General features: G+C 46.4%; 1 protein-coding gene across 4 annotated transcripts in view; it reads right to left on the bottom strand.

Annotated features, from left to right (window-relative positions):
- Nucleotides 1-27,501, bottom strand: part of IGF1R (insulin like growth factor 1 receptor) — a 1,553,571-nt gene that overhangs the window by 381,542 nt on the left and 1,144,528 nt on the right. For all 4 annotated transcript variants that reach the window (XR_013608878.1, XM_078683133.1, XM_078683132.1 and 1 more), the window contains one exon: nucleotides 13,664-13,798. Coding sequence is in view for 3 of the 4 variants with exons in the window: in XM_078683133.1 (XP_078539259.1) it covers nucleotides 13,664-13,798 (135 nt within the window). In the remaining variant the exon portion in view is untranslated. The remainder of the gene's footprint in view (nucleotides 1-13,663; nucleotides 13,799-27,501) is intronic.

The raw sequence follows: 27,501 nt of genomic DNA, 5'->3' as shown, positions 1-27,501 counted from the left end.
GCATGTATGAAGAATGTATGAGTATGTACGAGTTAGACTTGAGTGAGTGATTGAAGGGATGTGTGGAATGTGGGTCGAATGAATTTACTGTATATGATGATATGAACTGATCTTGTCTTGAATTATATATATATATATATATATATATATATATATATATATATATATATATATATATATATATATATATATATATATATATATATATATATATAAAAAGAATTTGAATAAATATGGAATGTTTTTCATCAACCATTTTGTTCTTGAGGTTATCCCTTCCAGGATAGATGCTGCAGAGAAGCCTTATGAATAGGTTCAAAAGGTTCCTTCATCAACCGAGAGAGCACCACATTCAGTTCCCATGAAGGCGACGGACGCCTAACAGGGGGAAATACTTTCTTCAATCCCACCAAAAAATCTTTAATTACAGGAATCTGGAAGAAGGATGTTTGTGAAGGGCATTTCCTATACGCAGTTAATGCTACAAGGTGAATCTTAATAGAAAGAGAATTAAGGCCAGATTGAGCCAAATACAAGAGATATGGAAGGATGACATCTTCCTTGCAGGAGGTAGGATCAGCGTTCTTGGACGTGCACCAGATAAAGAACCTTTTCCACTTGTAGGCATAGGAAGTTAAAATGTCCATACTGTACTATCTCAGGAGCCATGCCGCCAAACTCAACGAGGAGAGGTTGGGGTGCACCATCTGCCCCCCGAACTTTGTTAGAAGGTCCGGTCGACATGGAAGCCGCAGGTGGGGTTGGAGAGACCGGTGGAGCAGCTCCGTGAACCACCACTGTCGCGGCCACTCCAGAGCAATGAGGATCATTCACGCTCTGGATTGAGACAGCTTGATGAGTACTGCCGGAATCAGGGGAATGGGCGGAAAAGCGTACAGAAAGCTGTTCAAACAGCTGATCCATAGCGCATTCCCCAGAGTCCCCGGTTGGTAAAACCTGGAGGCGAAGTCTCGATATTTTCTGTTTTTCCGGCGGTGGCAAACAGCCACCACCGCTGGAGTGCCCCATCTTCCGAAGATATTTCCTAGTACCTCGTCGTTTAGGACCCACTCGTGGTTTTCCTGGACCAGCCTGCTGAGTGAGTCCGCCTGAGCATTCTACACACCTGGTAGATGGGTAGCCGTTTTCGTCAGTCCTTTGACTAGCAGCCAGTGCCAGATCGCCTGCGCTTCTTGGGACAGTGTGCGCGATCTCGAGCCCCCCTGCTTGTTGAGGTAATGCATTGTGGTCGTATTGTCCGTCTGTACAAGCAAGGAGTTGGTCTGGAAGGACGGATGAAAGGCTTTCAGCGCCAAATAAACAGCTCTGAGTTCCAGAAAGTTGATGTGGTACGTAGATTCCGTCTGGGACCACATTCCTTGGATCTGTAGATGGTCTGAATGCGCTCCCCAGCCGTGGAGAGAAGCATCCGTCACAATAGTCTGTACGGGAATGTCCTTGTGGAACGGAACCCCCTTGAGGAGATTCTCTGCTGAACACCACCATCTCAGGGACTGTTAAGCGTGTAGAGACGGGTGGATCCTCTCGTCCCAGCTCCCTTGTTTCTGGTCCCATTGATCCTCCAGACATTCCTGCAGCGGTCTAAAGTGGAGGCATGCATGTGGTGTGAGGAAGATGCAAGAGGCCATCGGCCCCAGAAGAGAAGACACCGTCCTCACTGTCCTGGATGGAACAGACATGAGAGCCTGAGCCTTGCGAAGGATCGATAAGCGACGCTCCTCCGAAGGAGACACGTTTGCTCTGAGAGTATTGATGGATGCTCCCAAGTACTGTAGGCACTGATCCGGAGTCGGGACAGACTTGGACATGTTGATATGCAAACCCAGCTGATTCAACAGAACGGCCGTCCTGTTGAAATGCAATTGTGCTTCCTGGAAGGTGGAGGCTTTGATCAACCAGTCGTCCAGGTACGGGTAGACAAACACCTTGTTCTTTCTCAGGTGCACTGCCACCACTGCCATGCCTTTCGAAAAAGTCCTGGGTGCAGACTTCAGACCAAACGGTAGAACGGTGTATTGATAGAGATTGGTGACGACCAGGAAGCGCATGAACTTCCTGTGTTTCCGTGCAATGGGCACATGGAAGTACGCATCCTGCAGATCTATCGCGCAAACCCAGTCTCCTCTTTGCAGCTGAGGATAAATATGGTGCAAGGACAGCATGCGTAATTTCTTCCTGTGAATCCAGAATGGGCCTGAACTCGTTTTTGTCCTTTTTGCGTACCAGAAAGAACCTTGAGTATAGACCCCTTCCCCTTTGAGACAGAGGGACGTCTTCTATCGCCCTTTTTCTTAACAGGGTATCGGCCTCCGCTTGAAGTTCAGGCAGCTGGTCGCGCGAAGGAACCGGTGGAATAGCTGGAGGAGGGGTGACAAATCGAAGACTGTATCCATTGCAAACAATATTCAGCACCCACTTGTCCTGAGTAATTTTTCTCCACTCATCCAAGTAATTCTGTATGCTTCCCCCCCACCGGAGCGGGTAACGGACGAGGGGGAAGTAACTCCTCGGGGCTTAGACCCGGCCGGGCCCTTATTCGCCGAGGAGGCCTCTGCCCCTCTGACGTTTCTGAAGGGTTGTCGCTGGTATTGCTGTTGGCCAGCTTGGCGACCTTGGCCCCGCTGATGGGAAGAGTAACGCCTCTGGAAGGTACGGAATGACTTTCGCTGGTCCTTTGGTTTCTCCAAACTTACAGCCTTCAGGGTTTCCACTTCCGCCTTCATGCGGGCCATCTCTTCGTCCGCATGAGCCCCGAAGAGGATAGACCCCGAAAAAGGCAAGTTAGCAATCTGCTGATGCGCCTCAGGCTTAAGAGAGGTAAGGCGCAACCAGGAATGTCGTCCCAAGTTTATGCCATGGCAGTACCCATGCGCAGCCAGGAGAGAGGCATCCGCCACCGAACTGATGACCTGGTTTGAGACCATCATGCCCTCATTCAAGATCTCCTGGAAGTCTTCTCTCCTGTCCCTCGGGAGGAGCTCAATGAATTGCTGCAGGGACTCTCACAATGAGCGGTTATACCGACCCAAAAGCACTGATGCACTAGCCGCTTTCATCGAAGTGGCAGCTGTACTGCAGACTTTTCTTCCTGCCGAATCCATGTGACGGCTCTCCTTGTCTGGAGGGACCGTAGACGAAGGGGCAGTGGAATGCTGCTTCTTGGACGCTGTCACAATGACAGAATCCGGCACAGGATCTGCTCTTAAGAATGCAGGATCAGAATCCAGGGGCCTGTACTTCTTTTGAAGTCTAGATTGCATCGACTTCACCGAGGCCGGCATCAGAAACCGCTCCATGGCCGGTTCTTCCAGTCCTGGCACCAAAGGTAGCAAAGGGCGCGAGAGGTGCCTGTGCTGCAACATTTAAAAAATCACTGAGGTGGAAGGGGTGGGCACAGTCAATGTGATCCCCAACTTCGCTGCTCCCCTCAGCAGCACATCCTGGAACGTCACAATGTCATCCACTGGTGACAATCTCGTCGGAGGAGAGTCTGACAAAGTGGGAGAATACCTCCTGTCACTGGACGAGTCCGTGTACCTGGACCGTAACCTTTCCCTCCGCCGACGATGGCGTGACCTCGTTGAAGATCTGCGCTCACTGCGAGAGCGATGCCTCCCTCTGGAACTTGATCTTGGCTTTCTGGGCCTTGCATGAACCACCGGCCCAGGAGGTTGCGGAAACAGAAGAGGCTGAGCCGGAACCAAAGGGCCGAGTGCGAGCGCCGGGGCGACCCGGGATTTGCCGATGATGATGACGATGAGACGCTAACCACAGAGGCGCTAGACACCGTCCTGGGCCTCGACTTCCTCTTCGACGTCAACTTTTCCCTCCTCGACGTCGACCTCTTTGACGTCTCTCTTCTCGACGTCGTTCTTCCTGATGTCGACTAACTCCCCGACGTCGAGTGTCTTCACCTCTATGTCGATCTTTCTCTCCTTGATGTCGATCTTCGTGTCGACGTTGAAGGTGAACGGCAATGTCGCCTCGACGGCGAGCGCCTGCCTCTTCGGGACTCATCACGACGTCGATAGTGTGTCGACGCCGGTGAAGTCCTTGACGTCGACCTCGTCCGAGGTCTCGACGTCCTACCCCTCGATGCCGAACATCGACGTCGCTTCGACCCAGAGCCCTGGGTCGACGGGGAGCAGATGGTAGTCATACCTCTCGACCGGTGCCTTTACTGGGCCTTTTCTTGACTGAGGAGCCCCCCCCAGAGGCCGATGCACGGGCAGAGGATGATGTTAATGTTAATGTTAATGTTAACAGGTATTTGTTGAGCGCTCGTACGCCCGGAGGCTTCATGGCGCTATAGGAGGGAACAGGACGCGTCAGCCATTTGATAGAGCAGGCCAGCTCAAGGGTATGCCTGAGAGAAGAGCCAGGTCTTCAAAAGGTGTCTAAAACTGAGGAGGTTGTCACTTAGTTTAAAGTGAAGGGGGAGGGAGTTCCAGAAGGCAGCTGCAAGATGGTCAAAGCAGCTGCCTCCGAGACGTTTCCTCTTGTATGACGGCACAATCAGCAGAGATTTATGAGTGGACCGGAGGTGTCGGGAAGGATTGTATTTATGGAATAGGTTCCTGACGAATTGGGGGCCAGTGTCTTGCAGGGATTTAAATAAAATGCAGCCCGTCTTGAAGGCCACACGTTGTTCCACCGGTAGCCAGTGTAATTGTTTCAGGCCAGATCTAATTGATTGCCTTCTGGGGATGTTCAGAAGAAGTCTGGCTGCTTGGTTCTGAACCAGCTGGAGGCGTTTGAGCTCTCCCTTTGGGAGCCCAAGGTAAAGACTGTTGGAAAAATCCAGTCTGGATAAAACCAAAGCGATGACAATCTGAGTAAGGGCGGAAAAAGAAAAAAAGCGTGCAATTTTGTTAATTTTTTTCAGCTGAAAAAAACTGGCAGAAACGACTGACCCCACCTGTTTCTTCAAGGAAAGATCTTCACTAATATGGATGCCCAAACTTTTTACCGATGATGATTTAATCGGAGGGGCACCCATACAGGAGGGCCAAAAGCTAGGGTTCCAACTATGTATACTCTGTCCCGGCAAGACCAATTCGGTCTTTCCTGGGTTGAGTTTTAAATGATTGCAGCTCATCCAACTCAGAATGTGGGACATGGTGTTCTGAAATTCTACCACTGAGTCCTTGGTGTTAAGGGGGAAGATGAGCTGCAAATCATCAGCGTAGTTGAAGATAGTTACATTGGCATTTCTAAGAGAGAACAGAAGAGGACGCAGGTATAAATTAAAAAGTAAGGGGGACAGCGATGAGCCTTGAGGCACTCCGCAGTTGGTGGATATGGTAGGGGCCGTAAAGGTACCCAGTCTGACCGATTGAGTTCGGCCGGAAATAAACGAACGGACCCAACTCAGAGCCAGGCCTCTGAGGCCAGCCTGCTCGACACGGTCGACCAAGATGGTGTAGTCGACCGTGTCGAACGCAGCGGAAAGATCCAGTAACACCAAAGCCTGGTGGATCCCCTCGTCCGCGTTCCGTCTCAAAGAATTTTGCACCGAAAGAATGACTGCTTCGGTTGAGTGGCAAGGGCGGAAGCCGGCCTGGTTGGGTGCAAGATACTCAGATTTTTCCAAGAAAGCGGAGATGCAGTCACAGACATGGGATTCCAGAAGTTTGGCGCAGTAAGGCAACAGAGAGATGGGCCTATAGTTAAGTGGATCTGATGGGTTGGCTCCTATCTTTTTTAAAAGGGGAATGAGTAGGGCTTTTTTAAAGTTACTTGGGACTTTCCCTTGGGTGAGTGATCCATTCAGCAAGGGAAGTATACCCTCAGGGATGAGGGTGCCCACTTCTTTCAAAATGAAGGGGGGGCAGATGTCGTCAGGGGATCCTGATTTAACTTTGATAAGAAGCTTGGATAGAATATCATTATCAATAGGAGGGTATGAAACCAAGGTAGCAGGATTGTGAAAGACATCGGAAAACAGAGGGGATGGCAGAGTAGTGGAGATACTCTGTTTGATGGTGCAGATTTTATCAAAAAAGAAAGAATTGAGAGAGTTGCAGAGTTCCTGGGTGGGGGTTATCAAAAGGGAGGTTCTATCACTTGTAGTAAGATTTTCCACTATATTGAATAGTTCTCTAGATTTATTGTTCGCTTTAAGTATTTTTTCAGAGAAATGTTCGGTTTTGTGTTTTAGGATGAGCTTGTGGTAGTCCCTGCGAGCTTTACGGTAATTATCCCTGTCTTGCTCTGAATAGGCGGTGCGCCATTTACGCTCCAGTTGACGGACCTTAAGCTTAGAGTTTTTCAGAGTATGTGTGAACCACTTATGTGCGTCATTGGGGCGGGAGCGAGAAAAGTTAGTGCAGGGGGCATGATCGTCAGCTGCCTGAAGTAACCAGCCTGAGAAAGCTTCTTCCATTTTATCAATGTCCTGGTCGGATGAGGGAGGGGAGGAAGATAAGGATTCAATAAAGGTGGGGATGTTGACATTCTTCCACAATCTAGTTTTACCTCCTGACTGAGGTTGGGGCTTTCTGCTGCTTACTATGATGATGGTGAAGTTGATCAGATAATGGTCCGACCAGATGCAGGGCATGATGGAGTTGATAGCAAGAGGAATGTTTTGGGACCAAATTTGGTCTAAGCTGTGCCCTTTGTTGTGGGTAGGAAGATGAATGTGTTGAATAAGGTTCATATCCAATAACATTTCTTTAAGACTGGCTGCCTGAGGATCAGACTCAGTGGAGTCCAGCCATAGATTGAAGTCTCCTAATAATGCAATTTTACCGTGGGAGATGATCAGGGATGCAAGCTGTTCAGAAAAAGATGTAATAAACGTAGGCGCAGATTGAGGGGGACGGTATAGAAGGATCAAAAGTAAAGAACCTAGATCAGTGTTCAATTTAAAAAGCAGGTTATCACATCCTGTCAAGTCTAAAGATGGTAAGGAGGAAACTTGATGAGAGCTGCGAATAATCGCAGCAACACCTCCGCCTCTTTTGCCGGCGGGTCTGTCAGCGTGCAGGATGTAATAATTTGAGGGGACAGCAGCTAGGATGTCAGGCAGGTTTCAGAAAGAAATAAGAAGTCTGGCTGGTCGGTCTGAAGCAGGAGAAAGATGTCAAGATGGTGTTTGACCATAGACCTAGTATTTAAGTATAGGCATTTAAGCGTTGTCGCAGAGTTATGAGTAGTAGCAGCGGGCAAAGTAGAGCAGTATTTTGGAATTTTGGAATGGATGTATTCGGGTTTCAGAATGCCGTATGTGGCCGCACGTTTTAAGATATGGGCGGGCGGGGCGATGCCAGCGCTGTCTGGGGGTCTAAGTGATAGCAAGGTAGAGGAGGAGTAAAAGATGTTTGGTCCAGGGGTTGTGGCCCCAGGCCCCGAACTGCCGCGGACGGGCGCAGACGGGCTTGACTTGTGCGCGACTTCGGCGCGCATTCGTCGCGCCCGCTGCGCTCGTCCGCTGCGCTCCTGTATGCACATTGTTTATAAGGCCTGCCTCCCGGGAGAACTAGACCGCTGAATCCGGTCCAGCTCCACCCAAGATGGCGGCTCGCCTCACCCTCCACACAAACGGCACCAGCCGCGATGGACCAGGGCGGGTAACAGCAGAAAATAGTGTCCAGACAGTGAGTGCAAGTTAAAATAAACAAAGTAACAATTTTTATGCAATTTTTAGAATACGAGCGCACTAGCGCTAAAAGTCGCGCTACAGCGCTAACAAATGCTGCCAGGTAACTGGGATGGCTAAGAAAGCAAGTCCGAGGTTCCTCGAGGGCCGGGCTGCTGCCACCAGCCGAGCGTACTCGAGTAGCCCAGGGCAAGGAAGTGTTTTAAGGCCTGCCTCCCGGGAGAACTAGACCGCTGAATCCGGTCCAGCTCCACCCAAGATGGCGGCTCGCCTCACCCTCCACACAAACGGCACCAGCCGCGATGGACCAGGGCGGGTAACAGCAGAAAATAGTGTCCAGACAGTGAGTGCAAGTTAAAATAAACAAAGTAACAATTTTTATGCAATTTTTAAAATACGAGCGCACTAGCGCTAAAAGTCGCGCTACAGCGCTAACAAATGCTGCCAGGTAACTGGGATGGCTAAGAAAGCAAGTCCGAGGTTCCTCGAGGGCCGGGCTGCTGCCACCAGCCGAGCGTACTCGAGTAGCCCAGGGCAAGGAAGTGTTTTAAGGCCTGCCTCCCGGGAGAACTAGACCGCTGAATCCGGTCCAGCTCCACCCAAGATGGCGGCTCGCCTCACCCTCCACACAAACGGCACCAGCCGCGATGGACCAGGGCGGGTAACAGCAGAAAATAGTGTCCAGACAGTGAGTGCAAGTTAAAATAAACAAAGTAACAATTTTTATGCAATTTTTAAAATACGAGCGCACTAGCGCTAAAAGTCGCGCTACAGCGCTAACAAATGCTGCCAGGTAACTGGGATGGCTAAGAAAGCAAGTCCGAGGTTCCTCGAGGGCCGGGCTGCTGCCACCAGCCGAGCGTACAGTCCCTCCATGCCCAGAAGTCCCACCTGGTTCTTGATGTCTCCTCTGCTCCAGGCCTTGGAGATTAATCTTCTCCCGGTCACGCAGGGTCCTCCTGAAGAAAGAGTGACAGATATCACAAGTGTCAGGGACATGGGTAGAAGGGAGACAGAGTATGCATACTCTGTGGGGGTCAGATTTTGCCTTCTTCCTACCACACTCAGGGCACTTGTCGAATAAAGCTGGCATTTCGCCAAAAAAGAGGTGGCAAAACTGGTCAAAAAAGACAGCAACTGGAAGAGGAAGACCCCAGACGTCTAGTGAAACACTCAAAACACTAGAAAAGCTCCAAAAATTGAGGATGTACCCAAAAAGGTAGAGCTCAATGTTCCAGGGACCTGCTAGCAGGAGCCGGAAAAAAGAACTGGAAGTAAAAGGCCTTTGGCTGTGCATCCTGGGATACCGAGATTCTCTGGAGAGTTCCTTAAAGACAGTGTATCCCATTTCCAGACACATAACGGCAGCCTATGGGGCTTGTCTGTCCAACCCTTCCTCTCGATCATGACAAAGGATTTTTGTGAAGGGGAGTTTCTCTAGGTGTGAAACTTTACAAAGTGTGTAAAATTTAATATTATTTGGCTATCTTTCTCACTTCGAGATGAAGTGCTGGCCAATGTAGCCTTGTAGTTTTAGGCTGCATTATTTTTCTTTGATTTTGATTTTATGCAGGACTGCAGAAGAAGACAACTTAAGAGACTATTTCCATTGCTCTGGGGTCCACGCACATGGGCGGGACTATTCACAAGATTAGGACTATACACAGAGATCCCCTACTACAGAACAGGGAAGCACAAGTAGGACAGAAAGTGCTTCAACCCAGCCGCCACAAACATAACAAACCGCTACAAAGTCTATGCCCAGCATACTGAATCCAGAAAGATTCACACTGCAAAACAAATAGTTTCTTACCTGTTGGGGGAGTTTTGCAGCTTGAAGATCTTTCTGGATTCACTAGTGAACCCACCCACCTCCACCAGAAAGATGGATAGGAGGAGGAAAAATACAAAGACAATATACAATCAGACACTTTAAAGAGACAAATCTGGAATTCCTTTACATTAAGGAAAAACTTGGAAAATATTGGAAAAGGATGAACAAACATGACACAAAACCAAGAAAAAAAGAATCCAAAGATGGCGCCCAAAGGTGGGAGCTTCCGCAGGAAGCGTGCCGACGTCACAGGATGGACACCAAAAGGTGGGACGTCGACGCCCACCTGGGCTACGGGAAAAAACCCAGAAAAAAAGACTACGATTATGGACCCAACCACTAGACCGCGGAATAATGCACAGCATAGTGAATCCAGAAAGTGCAAAACTACATCGACAGGTAAGAAACTATTCGTTACTGACCACATAAACACCACCTACCTCACCTTATCTACCCAAATAGGTGTGGCTTTATTATACATCACAATACATCATTCAATATTAAAAGACCTTTCTACAAACTCCAAAGAATACTGGCAGACGCCCCATGACTATCGGCGGTGTCAACCTATTTGGAAAATGGCTTTGACTTGGATGTGTGGAGATAGCTAAAAGCTTTACTTTAGCTTATGTAGTTCATTGGGGGCCATTAGCTGCTGGGTAGTTCTGCTATATATTCTAACCCAATGGCAAGGCTGCGCACAGGAGGAGAAAATATCAAAGGCCCGCATGAACAACTCTAGCATAGACACAAGGCACAGGAGCTTGCTTTCTCCACTGATATTTGCTATATTAATTTAGTCGTTCACCAACACTATTCGCAACAGTAGCGCAGATCTAGGCATTGATGTACAGGGTTATAAAACACATTTCATTATTTGTGGACAACCTATTGTTATATTCAAGTGATGTAAACATGGGGCTTGAATCCACTGTAATTAGTCTGACTGATTCTGAGAAGGCTTTGGGATTAAGGGTGAGCTTGTGCATGTTTTGAATATGCCCCGATGACATGGGGATGGACTACTGAGTATCCCAAATAAAACTAAAGGACAATGACAGCTTTTAAATACCGGTCAGCATTGGTGGACAGAACAGAGCCTGCGGTAATTCACAGTATTGTTATGAAGTTAATAGTGTCACTTAGAGGTAGGGTAGGATTTTGCTGAACTCTCTCCTTGATGGTGATGGTCCAAAAAGCAGTGGTTCTACCATAACTATTGTATATCTTCTCAAACTTACCTGCACTACTAATCCCACAACTGTTCAGGAAGACAAATGGGATGCTAATGCTACTTATAAGGAACGACAAGAGGGGAAGGGTAGTACTGGAGAAACTAGACTATCATCCACCTAGGGAGGCCTATGGCTCCAGATTAGAAACTTCACTTAATATTCTGCACCTGAGAAACAATTAAAATCAAAGCTACCACAGTGCATACTTTTTCACTTCCAACAAATAAAATACCCTCTGCAAATCATCTTCCTTAATAAGCAAAAGAAAAGTAACCCCAAAATGTCCAGAAACACTGATCATGCAAACATGGCTCCTAACATGACATCTGAATGAACTCATTTTCAGAACTATGGATAGAACATGGAGTCCTTCAAAGGCCAAAATGCCCCTGGTATAGTGTGCACACATATCCTCAAACAGACTTCTATCACTCTTCAATGCATGTCCCTATCCTTTGTGAATCTGTGTGTCATTACAGCAATGTCTTTGGCAGTGCTCCAACAGGTGACAAAAAGCTGTGTGTCCCTCATATAGCAGTCAGGCTTGGAACAACAATGTTGCTGAGCGCTGTTCTGATGTAACTTGCGAATACTCAGCTCCTTTTTAGATAGCTGAAAGAAAACCATCAACAGAATAGGCTGATTAAGCTGGAATTTGTAGAATGCCTCAGGAAGAACTGACAGCTTCACTCACAAAGTCAATGTCCTGGAAAACCGTGACTCTATGGCAAACCTATCAAGATTACCTACTGCCTGAAGTTAGAACTTCAAGGAAAACAGTTGCAAGGAGAAGGTATTGACCATACAACTATACAAACGCAGAGCCAACACAAATTTAAGGTCCCACTGAGCAGTGTGCAGCACATGGAGGAACCATAACATTTAGATGTTAAACATCAGGCTTTCTCAAGAGGATGGAAACCACTGCAAAATAGCTTCTAAAGTCTGACACATGAAAATGCTCATTGGCCTGTTGCAAAGCATATCCCATGACTTCAACTTATAAAGAACTAAGTGGTTCCAAATGTCTCCAATCGTACTATATGCAGAATATCAATCAACTTCTTCTATAGTACTCTTTACTTCCCTATCCATAAAGAAATCCAGCACACCCAAAGAAAGACCATGATAAAAATAAAAAATGCCGCCACCCAGGAGTGAAGCATGCAGGGTTTGGATGTTCAGTTGCAATAAACTTCCCTTGCTGTGACAGAAGTACTTGGAAGACTAGCAGTCAGTCATTTAAAGTTCCTGAATATTTTTAAAAAGGTAGGTAAGCGTACACTAAATCGCAGTTTTTAAGGACTAGCAACACATCACCCACAGTCCCCAGGTACCGTGTAGAATAGCCATTTTGTCTTCTGCTGCATTTTAAAGAGATCTAAAGTGGATGACCTCACAGCAGCCAAGCATAGGTACCTTAGGAAATTAGTTTGCCTCCCACCTGGTACTCCACTACTCCCTCTTAAACTAGATATGCAGGTTTAATCACTAAAAAGATTTAGACAAATTACGTGGTCTTCTTTTTTTTGGCAGAGATTGATTTCGACTCCCCAAATTGTCCCCGTATGCCATAGCCCTAGAAGAAGTTTGCACTCTAGATAAATCTAACAAGATAGGCTGGATAAGAAACATCAATATTCTACTTAAGAACATTGGGTTAAAAGGGGGCTGTACGTATCGTTTGGACCTCCCCACAAAAAAACAACTAAAATCTTAGCATTGGGATTGGGAATTTGAGAATGAGTCCAGGACTACCAAATTAGGAAAATTAAAAGGGAAATTCCTAGATTTTAAACTGTTGCGATCCCTGTAGGGTTTCCTTGATCTCATACACGTGGCAGATAGAAAGTTATACATCCAATTTAGACATGGCACAATCACTCTGAATGCATTTACTAGTTCATGGCTATGCAATGCTGCTAATAATAAGGGTTGTCCCTGATGTTTCCCCCTAACAAGAAACTATAGAGCACGCTTTCTTTGGCTGTCGAGCATACTCAGTGACTAGAAGCAGATGGCTTACTCCTATATGCAAATCGCTGGGAACTAGAGATCATAGTGTGGCACTGCGCATCTTAAGGTCCGATGCAGGACCACTGTTTGCTTGTGTAATTGCTAAATTCCTAGGCCACATGTGGAGATTCAGAAGGAAAGTACAATCTGAATCTCCTATTTCATAGAATTGATATAATGTGATTCCCCTTATTCTGGCCAGTGAACATCAAACTAAATTACCCTTACAAAGCAGACAATGTATAGCTTTTTAATAGTGGAAGTTTTGTGGTCCATCGTTCCACTGTTTCATAGTATTTTAATCTATTTTATTCAAAGATGAATCTCAATTGGTATAGTTCTTATTTATTGTATATGATTCGTAAAATGTGAATGTGTTAATGCATTGTTTTAATGAAATCAATGAATTTTGTATACATAAACTTTATAAATCCATGTATATGCACATTCATGGTCTGCTGACCGAAATAAAGGTTATTGATTGATTGGTTGGTTTACTCGTTCAGTAATAGCAAAGTGGCTACATTTTCAATAAAAAACAAGGAAAGAAGTGTCCCACCTATCAGAAAATGTGATTCATAGTGTGTACGGAATTAGTGTTTTTGTCTAAAAGTGGGTATGATTAAAATATATGTCCCATTTGCCCAGATCAAACATGTCCGTTTTTTTTACCCTGGTTATGCAGAGCCGCGAAAGAAATGGCTCAAACAGTCCTGTAGAAACCTGGGCTCCAGAGACTGCAGTATTGCTTTGAGATTGCTGCTGACATCAGATCCATCTTTGCAGTATGCTATTTCTGTTGCTAAGTTTCTGGGATGGGTTTGCTGACTGTTAAATAGTACATTAGATTTAAGTGTAGTGGACATTGACCTTTATATCCACCCTGTAACATAAAGAATAGATATGCATTTGATGTATATACAAGGACCGAAACTAGCACTGTGATATACATACAACATGTCTGGACAGTTATCTGGTTTCTCCAGAAGGCCTCCCTCCATGACGAAGCGCAGAACCTGTTCGTTTGTCATGCCCTGGTATGGCTGTTCTGCTAATGTTGCTATCTCCCAGAGGACAACGCCAAATGACCTGGAGAGGAAAAGAGAAGAGCAAACTCTCAAAACAGCAAAACTTGAATCCAAGCTTTTTTAATTAGATGGTGTGTTTTAAAAAATACCATTGCCCTAGTCTGTTTCAATACTGGAACATGTTCCCAATACCAGTGGCTAAACAAGAGATTGGTAAACTCACCAGTTGAAAGAATATGGCAATATTTTCAAAGTAAATATAAATATTAAAATATAATTAACTTGTTCTTGTCACGTTTCTCCTTTTCGCTCATCACTCTGGGAATCCCAGCAACACAAGAGATCAAAGCAAATCAGAGTTTAGCTTCCCTTAGGGGATAATAGTCTGGCAGACACTGCTATGATATTGTCCTACATAAATTAGTGAACTATCTTTAGGTTTTGTAATTTAGTTGAACAGTGTGGGAATACTGAAGTAACTAACAGAAAACCCCAACTATTCTGATGCTCTTTAGAAAAACAAATTGTAGAGCAAGAAAACACCAGTAGAAAATACCTTGTAAGCTCCCTAACAAGCAACAGCACCTCCTGGCGTAAAATATTAACAACGTTCGAAGAGCACCCTTGTCCATACTGTAACTATTCGGATATTATGGCTAATGTAAACGTATTTATGTACATAAAAATATACTAAAATGTGTGCTAAGTCTTAGAATAACTCATAGTATAATTCCTCAATCTAGAACTGCAAAAGAGAGACTAAAGTGATTGTTATAGATTCACCTCTTTCTGAGGAAGCAAAATTAGCTATGTTTAAAGCAGTATTTTGAAAACACTAGCCTGACAATTATTTAATTATCTAATTTAGATGTTCGACACCAATGGGGTTTCTCACTGAGCAGCATGGCTTTTGTAGGAGTTGATGTATCATTAGCATGTGCTGCTCTCAGCCACCTTTCTCACTTGCTGTTTCACGGGTCCCTCATGTTTATCTCACTGTCTTCTTCTTCATCTACTCTCACAGTACCTTCTTCCGTACATTACACACATCCCTCGATAATCTGGGGTGACAAGAGGGAGGGGTCATCTCCTACCATGAATGTGAGAGTCCAAACACAGTTCAACCATCAAAAGGTCAAGATGATTGATAATTGCGTTTTTATGCAGAACATCCAATAGTAACTTATGTGAGGAGGTTGTTCTTAGCCACATACCTATTTAAAAACAGAAATATTAATTTGATTGCCCTTCCCAAAACAAAGGAAAATATGCTTGCATGTACTAAATGTAGCAAAACTATTGAAGGATGGGAGAGAGGAGCAAAGTAGCAGTGCAATGTCTTTAGGTACTGAGATTGTAGAAAATATGTGTGAAGAGAAGAACCACTCACCTATCAAGGGAAAACTAGGAGAGTTGTAGCAAAATATAACAAACAATACTTTAATCGGTCACTCTCACGTCGATTTTCAGTGATGGCATGAAATGATGATGACTAAAAGAACATAATATATATATATATATATATATATATATATATATATATATATATATTATATATATATCTATATATATATATATTATATATATATCAGACGCCGAAACGCATCTTGTGTGTGTTCTGTGCCAATAAATTTCAGTGCAAGAGTCTCCTGTGAGTGCTGTACTCTTTGTACGTTACAAAAGGGGGTGGTGATGGACGGAGCATCTGAACCAATCAAACAGGGTATGCTCAGACATGAGTCCCTTGCTCACTTTGCCACTGGATTCAAGCAAGCCGGGCTGAAGAAGGCTGGAATGCCAGAAACCGGCCCTCGGAAGCTTGTTTCCGGTCCAGGGAAGGCATGGCTTGGCAGTTCAGGCTGGACTGTTCCCATGAGGAATAGGGTCAGACTGATTTGCATATAGCCATGTCTGAACTGGGGTGGCAGAGTGGGCTAAAGAACGGTGATGGATCAAACCCAGATCTTTTGACTGGGTGTGAGTGTTTGATTGGTTCAGATGCTCCGTCCATCACCACCCCCTTTTGTACCGTACTCTTTGTACGCTTGCAGCTGTGATATATATATATATATATATATATGTATATATACATATACACACATATGTGTATATATATATTTTTTGTCTGCTGTTGTCTGCCAGCTTTTTGTTTTGTGTCAATCCTCGCTTTGCCATGATTTTTTGGGTAAATTTATTGTTGGAGAAGTTGCCAGGTGCTTGTCAATCTTGAAAACAAAGGGCTGACCGCAACAAAAAAGGAAATTTGAGATGTTTTACAGCATTAGATTATATGTCTAACAATAACATTCATATCTTTATAAATGTGAATATACCATATGTTATAAATGTATAAAATGCTGAGCTGTCAATTAACAACATTTAAAAGCATTTAAGCAGGAATATATATTTTTTGACAGTAACCCAAGTATGTTGTCTATGTTCATTGATTCGACTTTAAATAGCGGGATGTTATGCTGAGCGCCGCCATTTGATCAAGGTCGCTTGTACAGCCGAAACGTGTTATGGCAAGAGACTGAAAATAAAATAATATTGCACCATTGGAGGTCTGCACTTGTCTTTGTTCCGCAGAGTATCACAAAGTGTCACGAGGTCAAGTGACACACATATATATGTATATATATATATATTTTTTTAGTCTGGTGTTGTCTGCCAGCTTTTTGTTTTGTGTCAATCCTTGCTTTGCCATGATTTTTGGGTACATTTATTGTTGGAGAAGTTGCCAGGCGCTTGTCAATCTTGAAAACAAAGGGCTGACGGCAACAAAAAAGGAAAATGTTACTTACCCCAGTAAGCATCTGTTCTTGGCATTTAGAGCTGTAGATTCACATGTTTTGCATACTCCTGCCATCTAGTGTTGGGTCCGAATGTTTGCAAGTTGTTTTTCTTCGAAGAGGTCTTTCAAGTCACAAGGTAGGTGACTCCTCCTTTTGGTGATAGAGCGCATGGGCATCGACTCCCTTGTTAGATTGTTTTCCCGCAGAGGGTGAGAATGGAGTTAGTTAAGGTAGAATAGAGATGTCCACGTGTATGTATATAAGATAAGAAAGAACTGCAACAGGTATTGGTACCCGGTGAGGCGGGTGGATGCATGTGAATCTACAGCTCTACATGCCAATAACAGATGCTTACTGGGTAAGTAACATTTTCAGTTCGAGGCATGTGAGCTGTAGATCACATTATTTGCAGACTATACAGCAGTATTCTCCCAAAGCGGTGGCTAACCTGTAGCTGTTGCAGTTGTTTGAAAACGTTTTTTAAGTACTGCCTGGCCTACATTAGCTTGTTGCCTCGCTAACACATCTACACAATAGTGTTTGGTGAATGTGTGCGGTGTAGATCATTCCCTAAGAAGGGCATAGTAGCCCCTATTTTTCATGTGGAATGCGCTCTAGGGGGTATTGGCAAGGTTCTTTTTGCTTTCACATAACATGTTTGGATACATTTCATGATCCATCTTGCAATGCCTGATTTAGAGATTGGATTGTCTTTGTGTGGTGGCGAAAAAGCTACAAAAAGCGGTTTTGTTTTTCGGAAACCTTCTGTTCTTTCTACATAATATAGTAGAGCTCATCTAACATCTAGTGTGTGTAGAGCTTGTTCTGCTACAGAATCAGGTTGAGGAAAAAACACAGGTAGCTCAACAGATTAGATTATGTAAAAAGAAGAAACCACTTTAGGTAGAAATTTGGGATTGGTTCAAATAACCAACTTGTCTTTGTGAAGTTGAAAGAAAGGCTCTAGGATAGTTAGTGCCTGGAGTTCGCGCTGATGGGACGAGCGGTGTGCGACCTCACTTGGACATACTATTTATACAGGCTCCCTTGAGCCGGTGGAGGTGACGACCTCGAGACAACGCACCTGCGCGCCTTAAGAGGTATCTGGACCTATGAATTTTTCGGCAGCCCACGCAGCAACCCCGTGCACACGCCTAATCCCTGCTGATGAGCGGTAATGACCGCGAAACACGTGCCCAGGGATGGCAAGCACATCAGTGAATACCCTCAAGACTGAAGACTCGGGTAGAAGCGCACCCGCTGATACCTACTACATCGACCATCATGCTCCGGGGTCACGCGCTGATGGGACGAGCGGTGTGCGACCTCACTTGGACATAGTGCCTGGAGTTCGCCAACTCTCCTTAGGGTAGTGATTGCAATAAGAAAAGCAACCTTCCATGAGAGGAATTGTATTTGACACCTGAGCATTGGTTCAATTGCCTTGTAAGGACTGTGTTCAAGTTCCATATCTGTTTTGTAAGTATGCAGCTACTGCTGCTAAATGCAATCTAATGGATGTATAAACTAATCCAGATTGCTGTAAGTGTAAAAGATATCATATGATGTATTGTACTAAAGTATCAAGAGAATTGATATTGTTACAGTATATAACAAAACGTTTCCACTTTGCTGCATAACAAGGCCCTAGTAGTGGGTCTCCGAGCCTCCTTTAGGATGCTCAGTCTGGTGGTAATTGTAAATAACCAAACTCTACGAGTTCAGGAGCCAAATCGCAAGGTTGAGTTCCTTGGGATTTGGATGCCAGATTTCTCCATGGCTCTGAGTGAGGAGACTGGAGTTGAGATGCAGCTTTTGGTGTGGAACTACTGAGAGCTCTAACAGGGTTGTGAACCAAAGGTTGACGTGCCCATATGGGAGCTATGAAAATGAGTTTGAGGGATGATTGTCTGAGCTTCCGAACTACCCACGGAATGAGTGGGAGAAACAGAACAGCATAGGTAAATATCCCTGACCAGTTCATCCATAGGGCATTGCCTTTGGAGAGCGGGTGTGGGAACCTGGAGGTGAAGCTAGGGCATTTTGCGTTTTGATCTGTGGCGAACAGGTATATGTGAGGAAAACCCCATTCCTGAAAGTAGGGGAGAAGGATTTGGAGATGAAGTTCCCACTCGTGGATTTGCTGCCTCTGTCTTCTGAGAAGGTCTGCAATTTGATAGTTTACTCCTGGAAGGTGTTCTAAAAGGAGATACATTTTGTGATGTATGATCCATTTCCAAATGGCTTGTGCTAGGTGTGACAATTGGAGAGTGTCCCCCCCCCGTTTTTGTGTGTAATGCATAGTTGTCATGTTGTCTGTGCGGACTAGGGCAGTTTGAGTTTGAAAGTCTTTGAACGCTAGAAAAACTGCTAGTAGCTCTAGGTGACTGATATGAAGGCTCCTGTACTTTAGAGTCCATAATCCTTGGATTGAATGACTTTGTATGTGAGCACCCCAACCAGTGAATGATGCGTCTGCTGTTAGCACTGTCTGTGGAGCAGGGTCGAGGAAATGCTGCCCTTTGTATACATTCTGATTGTTCCACCACTGCAGAGAGCGACGAGTGCGGTCATCTACCAACACTAGATCGGTTAATCGACCCTGTAACTGGTTCCACGGACTTGCTTAGCATCCTTGAAGGGGACGCATGTGAAGTCTTGCTTGAGGAACAATTGTAATGCAAGACGCCATCATGCCTAGCAGTTGCATGAAGACTCTTGCTAGCAATGATTAGTTGGGCTGAAATTGAGTGAGAAGGGACTGTAATACTGTAAATTCTGGCTGTATTGGGATAAGCTAGAGCTTTGTGAGCGTCTATTGTAGCTCCCAGATAAGTTTAGAAGGCTGTAGATGGTACTTCAACGCATTCACTGTAAACCCTAATTGGTGAAGTAAGTGAATAGTGGTTTGAGTGTGTTGGAGACACATTTGGTAAGTACTGACTTTGATGAGGCAGTCGTCCAGGTATGGGAAGACATGGATGTGTTGTCTTCTCAGATGTGCTGCAACTACTGCCAGGCATTTGGTAAATACCCTGGGAGCAGTGGTGACTCCAAAAGGTAGCACTTTGAATTGGTAATGGTGACCCGCAATGATGAATCTGAGGTATTTGCGATGAGCGGGATGAATTGAATATGGAAATATGCGTCTTTTAAGTCTAGAGTAGACATAAAATCGCCCTGCTGTAGAAGCGGGAGCACATGTTGAAGTGTTACCATGTGGAAATGCTCTGACAGTATGTAGAGGTTTAGTTCTCTGAGGTCCAGAATAGGTCTCAAGGAACCGTTCTTTTTGGGGCCGAGAAAATGCAGGGAGTACACACCTGACCCTTGATGTTGTACAGGCACAGGTTCTATGGCTCCTTTGAAGAGGAGAGACGGTACTTCTTGCTGAAGTAGATGTAAATGTTCTGGTGACTTTTTGTGAGAACGTGGTGGTATGTTTGGAGGATTGCTGGTAAGCTTCAGGTAATAACCATGTGGGATAATTCCTAACACTCATTTGTCTGTGGTGATAGATTGCCAAATGGGGAGGAATTGTAGAAGACGTCCCCCAACAGGTGTTAGATGATAGGGGGGAAGTGTAGGCAAGTCACTGCTTGTTGGGGGATGGGTAATTTTGCGGTGCGGAACCCTTGCCTCGACCTTTGTTGTTGTTACCTCCATATGCTCCTATAAAAAGAAACCCCTTGTAGAGGAAGATTGATTGTTGCCTTTGTAAGAGGTGGCAGTATTGTCTGAGGACATGGTCTTGGACTGCCCACGGTGGAAGGAGCGATAAAAGGAGCCCCGATTAGAGGGAGAATGCAGAGATCCCATAGACTTGGCTACCTCTGTGTCTTTTTTGCATTTTTTCCAATGATTTATCTACTTTGGGCCCAAAGAGATGTTTCGTGTCAAAAAGAGTATTTAAAATAGACTGTTGTACTTCTGGTTTGAAACCAGAAATCCTAAACCATGCATGTCTTTTTAATAACACAATAGTGTTGACCTCTCTAGCTGCGGTGTCTGCAGCATCTAAAGCGCATATTAATGAGGAATTGGATATGAGCTTCCCTTCCAGCACTAAATCTTGCGCTTTTGCATTGTGTTCATCTGGAAGGTGTTGTAGCAACTGCTCCATTTCGTACCAGTGTGCTCTATCATATCTGGCCAGCAGGGCCTGAGTGTTGGCAATACACCAATGATTTGCTGCTTGGACAGCTACTCGTTTAACAGAGGCGTCTAATAGTTTATCTGTAGGTGAATCTATGTGATAATCGATCCGGGGATCTATCGGTACAATATTGTACCCCCCATCCACATCATCATCAGGTGGTGGTGGAGAGTTAGTTGGTGTAATTAGTAAATTACGCAAAGATGGGGAGGTCAGTGTAGGGGAACGTGGAAGAAGAGGGGATGGGTTAGTACCCACATTCTTTCTCTTGAAAGGAATAAAGAAAGGTTTGTCTTCTGACTCAGGTTTCCATTTCTGAGGTGACTTAGTAACAACACAAAAACAAGCATTGGAAATGCAATAGGTCTCGCAGCATTAGAGTTAGTGCTTTTAGAATTGTTTATGGGTTTTTTTGTAAATCTTTAGCATTTTTGTTTCCTGTAGCCAATGCTAAAGAATTAAAAAAAAAAAGCCATAAACATTTCTAAAAGCTCTAACTCAAATGCTCCGAGACCTATTGCACTGTGTGAGGGTGAGGGGTTGAGGGTGAGTGAGGGTGAGGGTGGGTGAGGGTGGGTGAGGGTGAGTGAGGTTGAGTGAGGGGTTGAGGGTGAGTGAGAGTGAGGGTGAGTGAGGGTGAGTGAGAGTGAGGGTGAGTGAGGGTGAGAGTGGGTGAGGGTGAGTGAGGGTGAGGGTGAGTGAGGGTGAGGGTGAGTGAGGGTGGGTGAGTGAGGGTGAGGGTGAGGGAGGGTGAGTGAGGGTGAGGGTGAGTGAGGGTGAGGGTGAGTGAGGGTGAGGGTGAGTGAGGGTGAGGGTGAGTGATTGATGTTGAGGGGTTGAGGGTGAGTGAGGGTGAGTGAGGGGTTGAGGGTGAGTGAGGGTGAGTGAGGGTGAGTGAGGGTGAGTGAGGGTGAGTGAGAGTGAGAGTGGGTGAGGGTGAGTGAGGGTGAGTGAGGGTGAGTGAGGGTGAGGGTGAGTGAGGGTGAGGGTGAGTGAGGGTGAGGGTGAGTGAGGGTGAGTGAGGGTGAGGGTGAGTGAGGGTGAGGGTGAGTGAGGGTGAGTGAGGGTGAGTGAGGGTGAGGGTGAGTGAGGGTGAGTGAGGGTGAGTGAGGGTGAGTGAGGGTGAGGGGTTGATGTTGAGGGGTTGAGGGTGAGTGAGGGTGAGTGAGGGGTTGAGGGTGAGTGAGGGTGAGGGTGAGTTAGGGTGAGGGGTTGAGGGTGAGTGAGGGTGAGGGTGGGGGGTTGAGGGTGAGTGAGGATGAGTGAGAGTGAGGGTGAGTGAGGGGTTGAGGGTGAGGGGGTGAGTGAGGGTGAGTGAGGGTGAGTGAGGGTGAGTGAGGGTGAGTGAGGGTGAGTGAGTGAGGGTGAGTGAGGGTGAGTGAGTGAGGGTGAGTGAGAGTGAGGGTGAGGGGTTGAGGGTGAGTGAGGGTGAGGGGTTGAGGGTGAGGGGTTGAGGGTGAGGGTGAGTGAGGGTGAGGGGTTGAGGGTGAGGGGTTGAGGGTGAGGGGTTGAGGGTGAGGGGTTGAGGGTGAGGGGTTGAGGGTGAGGGGTTGAGGGTGAGTGAGGGTGAGGGGTTGAGGGTGAGTGAGGGTGAGGGGTTGAGGGTGAGTGAGTGTGAGGGTGAGTGAGGGTGAGGGAGTGAGGGTGAGTGAGGGGTTGAGGGTGAGTGAGGGTGAGGGGTTGAGGGTGAGGGGTTGAGGGTGAGTGAGGGTGAGGGGTTGAGGGTGAGTGAGTGTGAGGGTGAGCGAGTGTGAGGGTGAGTGAGGGTGAGGGAGTGAGGGTGAGTGAGGGGTTGAGGGTGAGTGAGGGTGAGGGGTTGAGGGTGAGTGAGGGTGAGGGTGAGTGAGGGTGAGGGTTAGTGAGGGTGAGTGAGGGTGAGGGTGAGTGAGGGTGAGTGAGGGTGGGTGAGGGTGAGTGAGGGTGAGTGAGGGTGAGTGAGGGTGAGTGAGGGTGAGTGAGGGTGAGTGAGGGTGAGTGAGGGTGAGTGAGGGTGAGTGAGGGTGAGTGAGTGAGGGTGAGTGAGTGAGGGTGAGTGAGGGTTCAAATCGGTATTTGGGGGGTAGCATGGGCTGCCACGGTATACAAAAAGAGAATGATAGTAGGAGACTCGTAAGTCTCCTACTATCATTCTCTTTTTGTATACCGTGGCAGCCCATATCCTGCACTGGGAGCTGCTGGCTTCCCGGTGCTTCTCTCGTTCCCTCCCTGACATGGTAGCTGGGGCAATAATCCCGTAAGCTCCCAAAGCGTCAGTGATAGAGTGTCTGATTTGGGACTAAGAGCAGTGTTTAATTTATTTTAAAAACAAAGGCATATACGCGCACAGACAATTATATAAAATCGGTGCACCAATGGTGCCAAAGTAGGAGATTGCGAGGGCGTTAAAGTTTGTGGTCATGAAGAGAGCACTTCCTCCTCCCCACGGGGTCTGTAGAAAAGAGCAGAGGAGGGAGAGAGGCTTGAATGGAGCGAGGGGAACCTGCATAGATAATGAGGCCCATTCACAAAAAATGCACGGAGAGGGGGAGGGGAGATGCTCGCAGCCTCTGCTGAGAAGGAGCTGAGTGCAATTAGCTGCATCCATCACAGAGAAGAGGAGGGGGCTAGCTGCTGGCTTCCCGGTGCTTCTCTCGTTCCCTCCCTGACATGGTAGCTGGGGCAATAATCCCGTAAGCTCCCAAAGCGTCAGTGATAGAGTGTCTGATTTGGGACTAAGAGCAGTGTTTAATTTATTTTAAAAACAAAGGCATATACGCGCACAGACAATTATATAAAATCGGTGCACCAATGGTGCCAAAGTAGGAGATTGCGAGGGCGTTAAAGTTTGTGGTCATGAAGAGAGCACTTCCTCCTCCCCACGGGGTCTGTAGAAAAGAGCAGAGGAGGGAGAGAGGCTTGAATGGAGCGAGGGGAACCTGCATAGATAATGAGGCCCATTCACAAAAAATGCACGGAGAGGGGGAGGGGAGATGCTCGCAGCCTCTGCTGAGAAGGAGCTGAGTGCAATTAGCTGCATCCATCACAGAGAAGAGGAGGGGGCTTGGGGGATGGGAGGGGGAAATGGGATGTGCCAATTTGCCAGCACATACAAAAACATCCGCTTGCTGCCAAAGGCAAGAGACACTTTTCCAGACAGGGGGAGGGGAGACAAGCATGGGGGAGGGGAGTTATGACTTATAAAACAAACCCCACTTTAAAAATGTATAATACGCCATTGTGAGCGAGCGGAGATAAATACATGCCAGGTGGTGGGTGCCCAAGTGTCACTAAAGCTAGGGAAATGTGTGTGGGGCTGGTCCGACGTGGCGCTCTGAGTGACGGACCAGGAAGTTACATAGCGCCTTCGATTAGATCTGGCAGCTGTTTAATTGGACAACAACAAAAAATCAAATTGGATTGTAAAGAAATCGCTAAACCCTTTCATGTTATTTTTGCACACCGCAAAGTGAAAGAAACGGGGCACGAGAAATTGTTCACCTAAGTCCTTTATTGGTGGGGAGGGGGCACATTTTATGCGGTGGCTCATATGGTGGCTTTAAGTTTAGTTGTGCTTGAATGTTACGGTAGGTGTATTGGGCACGCAGCTAACATCAGACACACAATTAAGGGGCATTTTAGCAAGGGAAAGGTGTCTTAGTAAATAACGAATTGCGTTTTTAAAGCATAGAGTAAAAAAAGCCTCTCCGTACTTACGTTGTTGACACGTCTCGGCCGGAGCAGGGGGCGGAGCAGGGAGAGCGGGCCTGGAATGTAATTGACACGGCCGGCCGGTCGTGAAACTGAAAGCATGGCCGGCCGGCCGTGAAAGCCTTTGATGCGGCAGGGGAAATGCGAGACGGCGGGGAGGGGGCGGAGCGGGTAAACAAAGACGGACGTGCACGCGCTTTTAAGCTCAATGCGCATGCGCATTGAGCTTAAAAGTCACGGGCACTGCAAGGAATCGCCACGATTCCTTGCAGTGTGGATAAAGAGTAGATAAGTCCCAATACTCTCGCCTTGCTCGATGCGCATGCGCATCGACAGGCGAGACCTAACAACAGTTGATGGACTGAATGCAGAACACTGTCATACATCTACCCCAGTACAGAGATCTGGGCCTAAATCCATCGTTTTTTTGCTCACCATACCATTCCAGTTTGAACCCAGCCATATGCAAATCAGTCTTGACCCTGTGCCCCATGGGAAAAGTCCAGCCCAAACTGCCAAGCCAGGTCCTCCCTGGACTGAAAACAAGCATCCTAGGACCGGTTTCGGGCTTTCAGCCCTCATCAGCCAGGATAGCTTGAATCCAGTGGCATGGAGAGCACAGGACTCATGTCTGAGCATACCCGTCGCACGTGGGGTGACAAATGCAAAAACAACAGTTGATGGACAGAATGCAGACAATGTCATACATTCACCACATTTCACCCCAGATCAGTTGACTGGGGGTGAGTGTTTGATTTTCTCAAGCTCTCGTCCATCATCCCCTTTCGTATCGCTTACTAAGAACACACCCTGTATCAGGATTTATGTAGAGTTCCTTTTGTTTTGGGACCGATTTGTGTGTTGGGGCATCGAAAATCGGATACTGCCGCTTTGGATGCACAGTTTTAGGGTTCGGTTTTGGACGCCAAAGGTTTTGCTGCCGAAGGAGGCTTTGTCTTTGGCATCAAGGATTTCGGCTCCGAATTGGTTTTCGGCTTGGAGCCTGAAGGTTTCAGCTCGGTGCCAGTCTTTGGCCGACTCGATCCCAAGCCGGAAGGCTTAGAGATATGTTTCGGTGCGGAGGGTGGGGCGTAGGAAACATCTTGTCGGTGTCGACCATGGCCCGAAGGCAGGTGTGGGACCGAAGCCTTTTGTTTCGACTGAGTTGGATTTTGGGTTAAGGGGCGTTCTGTACTCACGGTACGTTGACCTTGTGGCAGGTCTTCTTGCGATTAGTAGTCCGATTCCGGGATGGAGACAAGTTGCTCTTGTTCTTCCTCTGCATATATTTTGTGGTTTAAATCTTTTTTATTGACCTTTTTACATAAACTTCCCTGAACAAGGATATTAGTGCAGTCGCATCTTACATCATTATAGCATTAGGGCAATGCAACTCATGATCCAGTATTCAGTGATACAATAATATCTTGTGGCTGTGCCAGCTCAGAATATTACTTCGAGAGTATCATTACGCCAGTGAAAATGACATTGGAGAGACATTGTGGAATCTAATGTGCCTATATTCTGAACACGAGGCCTCACCCATTTGAACCGTGGGAGTAGGTTACAACAAAATGGGGACAAAGCAAACTAATCAGGTATAGGGTAATTGTCTGAGACCTGTTGCCTGGTATGTTGTCAAGTGAGATCCCAGTCAGTTGTAGCTGTTTATAATTCACTTGATGCCAGGGCCTAACTTATGTCAGTAGAGCTCTGCTCTTCCTGGGCCTCTACGTGTGCACCCGTTGAACCCAAGTATTGAATAGGTTGGTGTCTCGTCTTTCCTTGTGTTTCATCCGTGACTGCCACCAGGCCCTGTAGGTCTGCTACTATGGCATCCCAGTTACAAGCCAAGGGAAACTTACAGAGCTATCCCCTCTGCTCTAGCCCTGTTGAGCAGTGATCGCTGCCAGGCTATTGTGTGGGGAGCTTTCGGGGACTTCCATTTTTTGGTCATCAAGCATTTCGCAGTAACTAGGCCCAAGTCTAAAAATTGGGAGGAAGCTGTTTTGCTCGTTTCTACTAAAGAGGTGTAAAATGTATGTGTTCCATCGGAAGGGGATGTAACGTCCTGTGCTGTTGGCCAATGTAGCTTCTACGTCAGTCCAGTATACGCTTAGAGCAGGGCAATGCCATAACATGTGTAGTATGTCAGTGGTTCCCCTGCAAGCGAGAAGAGAAGAGGGGACAACAGACACCCCTGTCTAGTCCCACGCCTCATTTTTATAGAATCTGAGATATAAGGCCCCGTCTTGACCCGGACCGTCGGGCGTTTGTATGGTAGCCTACCATGTTAAGAAAGTAAGGCCCTATGCCAAGGTTGAAAAGAGATACTCCCACTCCAGAGAATCAAAAGCTTTCTCAAGGTCAAGTATCAGGCAGCCCAAGCGAGGCCAATTCAAAGGAGCGTACTCTGCCACCGGAAAATAGCGGCGGATATTGAGGGCAGTATTATGAGCAGGAACAAATCCGTACACGGTGCCAGCTGGTTTGCTAGGATCTTCGCTAATATTTTATAATCTGTGTTAAACAATCGCTAGAGGTCTATATGATCCAGGTGACAATGGGTCCTTGCCCGGCTTTAGCAATGAGACCACATTTGCTGTGCACTTGGATAGTGTAGGGTCATATTACCTTTCGCCGAGGTATACAAGTCATGCAGTTGGGGCACAAGGGTTTCCGCATACGACTTGAAGAATTCAGTTGGGAGCCCTTTTGGTCCTGGGGTTTTCCCAGACACCAGCGACGTTAGTGCTTCCCGGACTTCATCTACTGTTAATGGAGAGTCTAATTCTAGGTGCTGGTTAATAGTCAATGTAGGCAATTCAACAGAGTCCAAAAATCACTGATGTGTTGATCGTCCCCAAGCGTGCCAGATGTGTATATTTTGGAATAATGAATAATGCTTTGTCATTACAGCGTGAATGTCTCTTTGTGTACAATTCGTTTGCCCTGACTCATCTAATAGTTGTATGGGTCAGTGTGGGTGTTCCTGCCGAATTAAATAGGCGACTAATTTGCCTGCTTTGTCTGCTGTCGAGTGAGTGCGAGTTGTGACAGTGCAATCTTTCCAGTAATCCAGCATATTCAGTATGACGACGTCCAGTTGCGTTTTTGCTTCAGGTT

The sequence above is a fragment of the Lissotriton helveticus genome, chromosome 3_1 (assembly GCF_964261635.1).
Source record: "Lissotriton helveticus chromosome 3_1, aLisHel1.1, whole genome shotgun sequence".
Classification (NCBI taxonomy): domain Eukaryota; kingdom Metazoa; phylum Chordata; class Amphibia; order Caudata; family Salamandridae; genus Lissotriton; species Lissotriton helveticus.
This window is presented reverse-complemented; position numbering and strand designations above follow the sequence as displayed.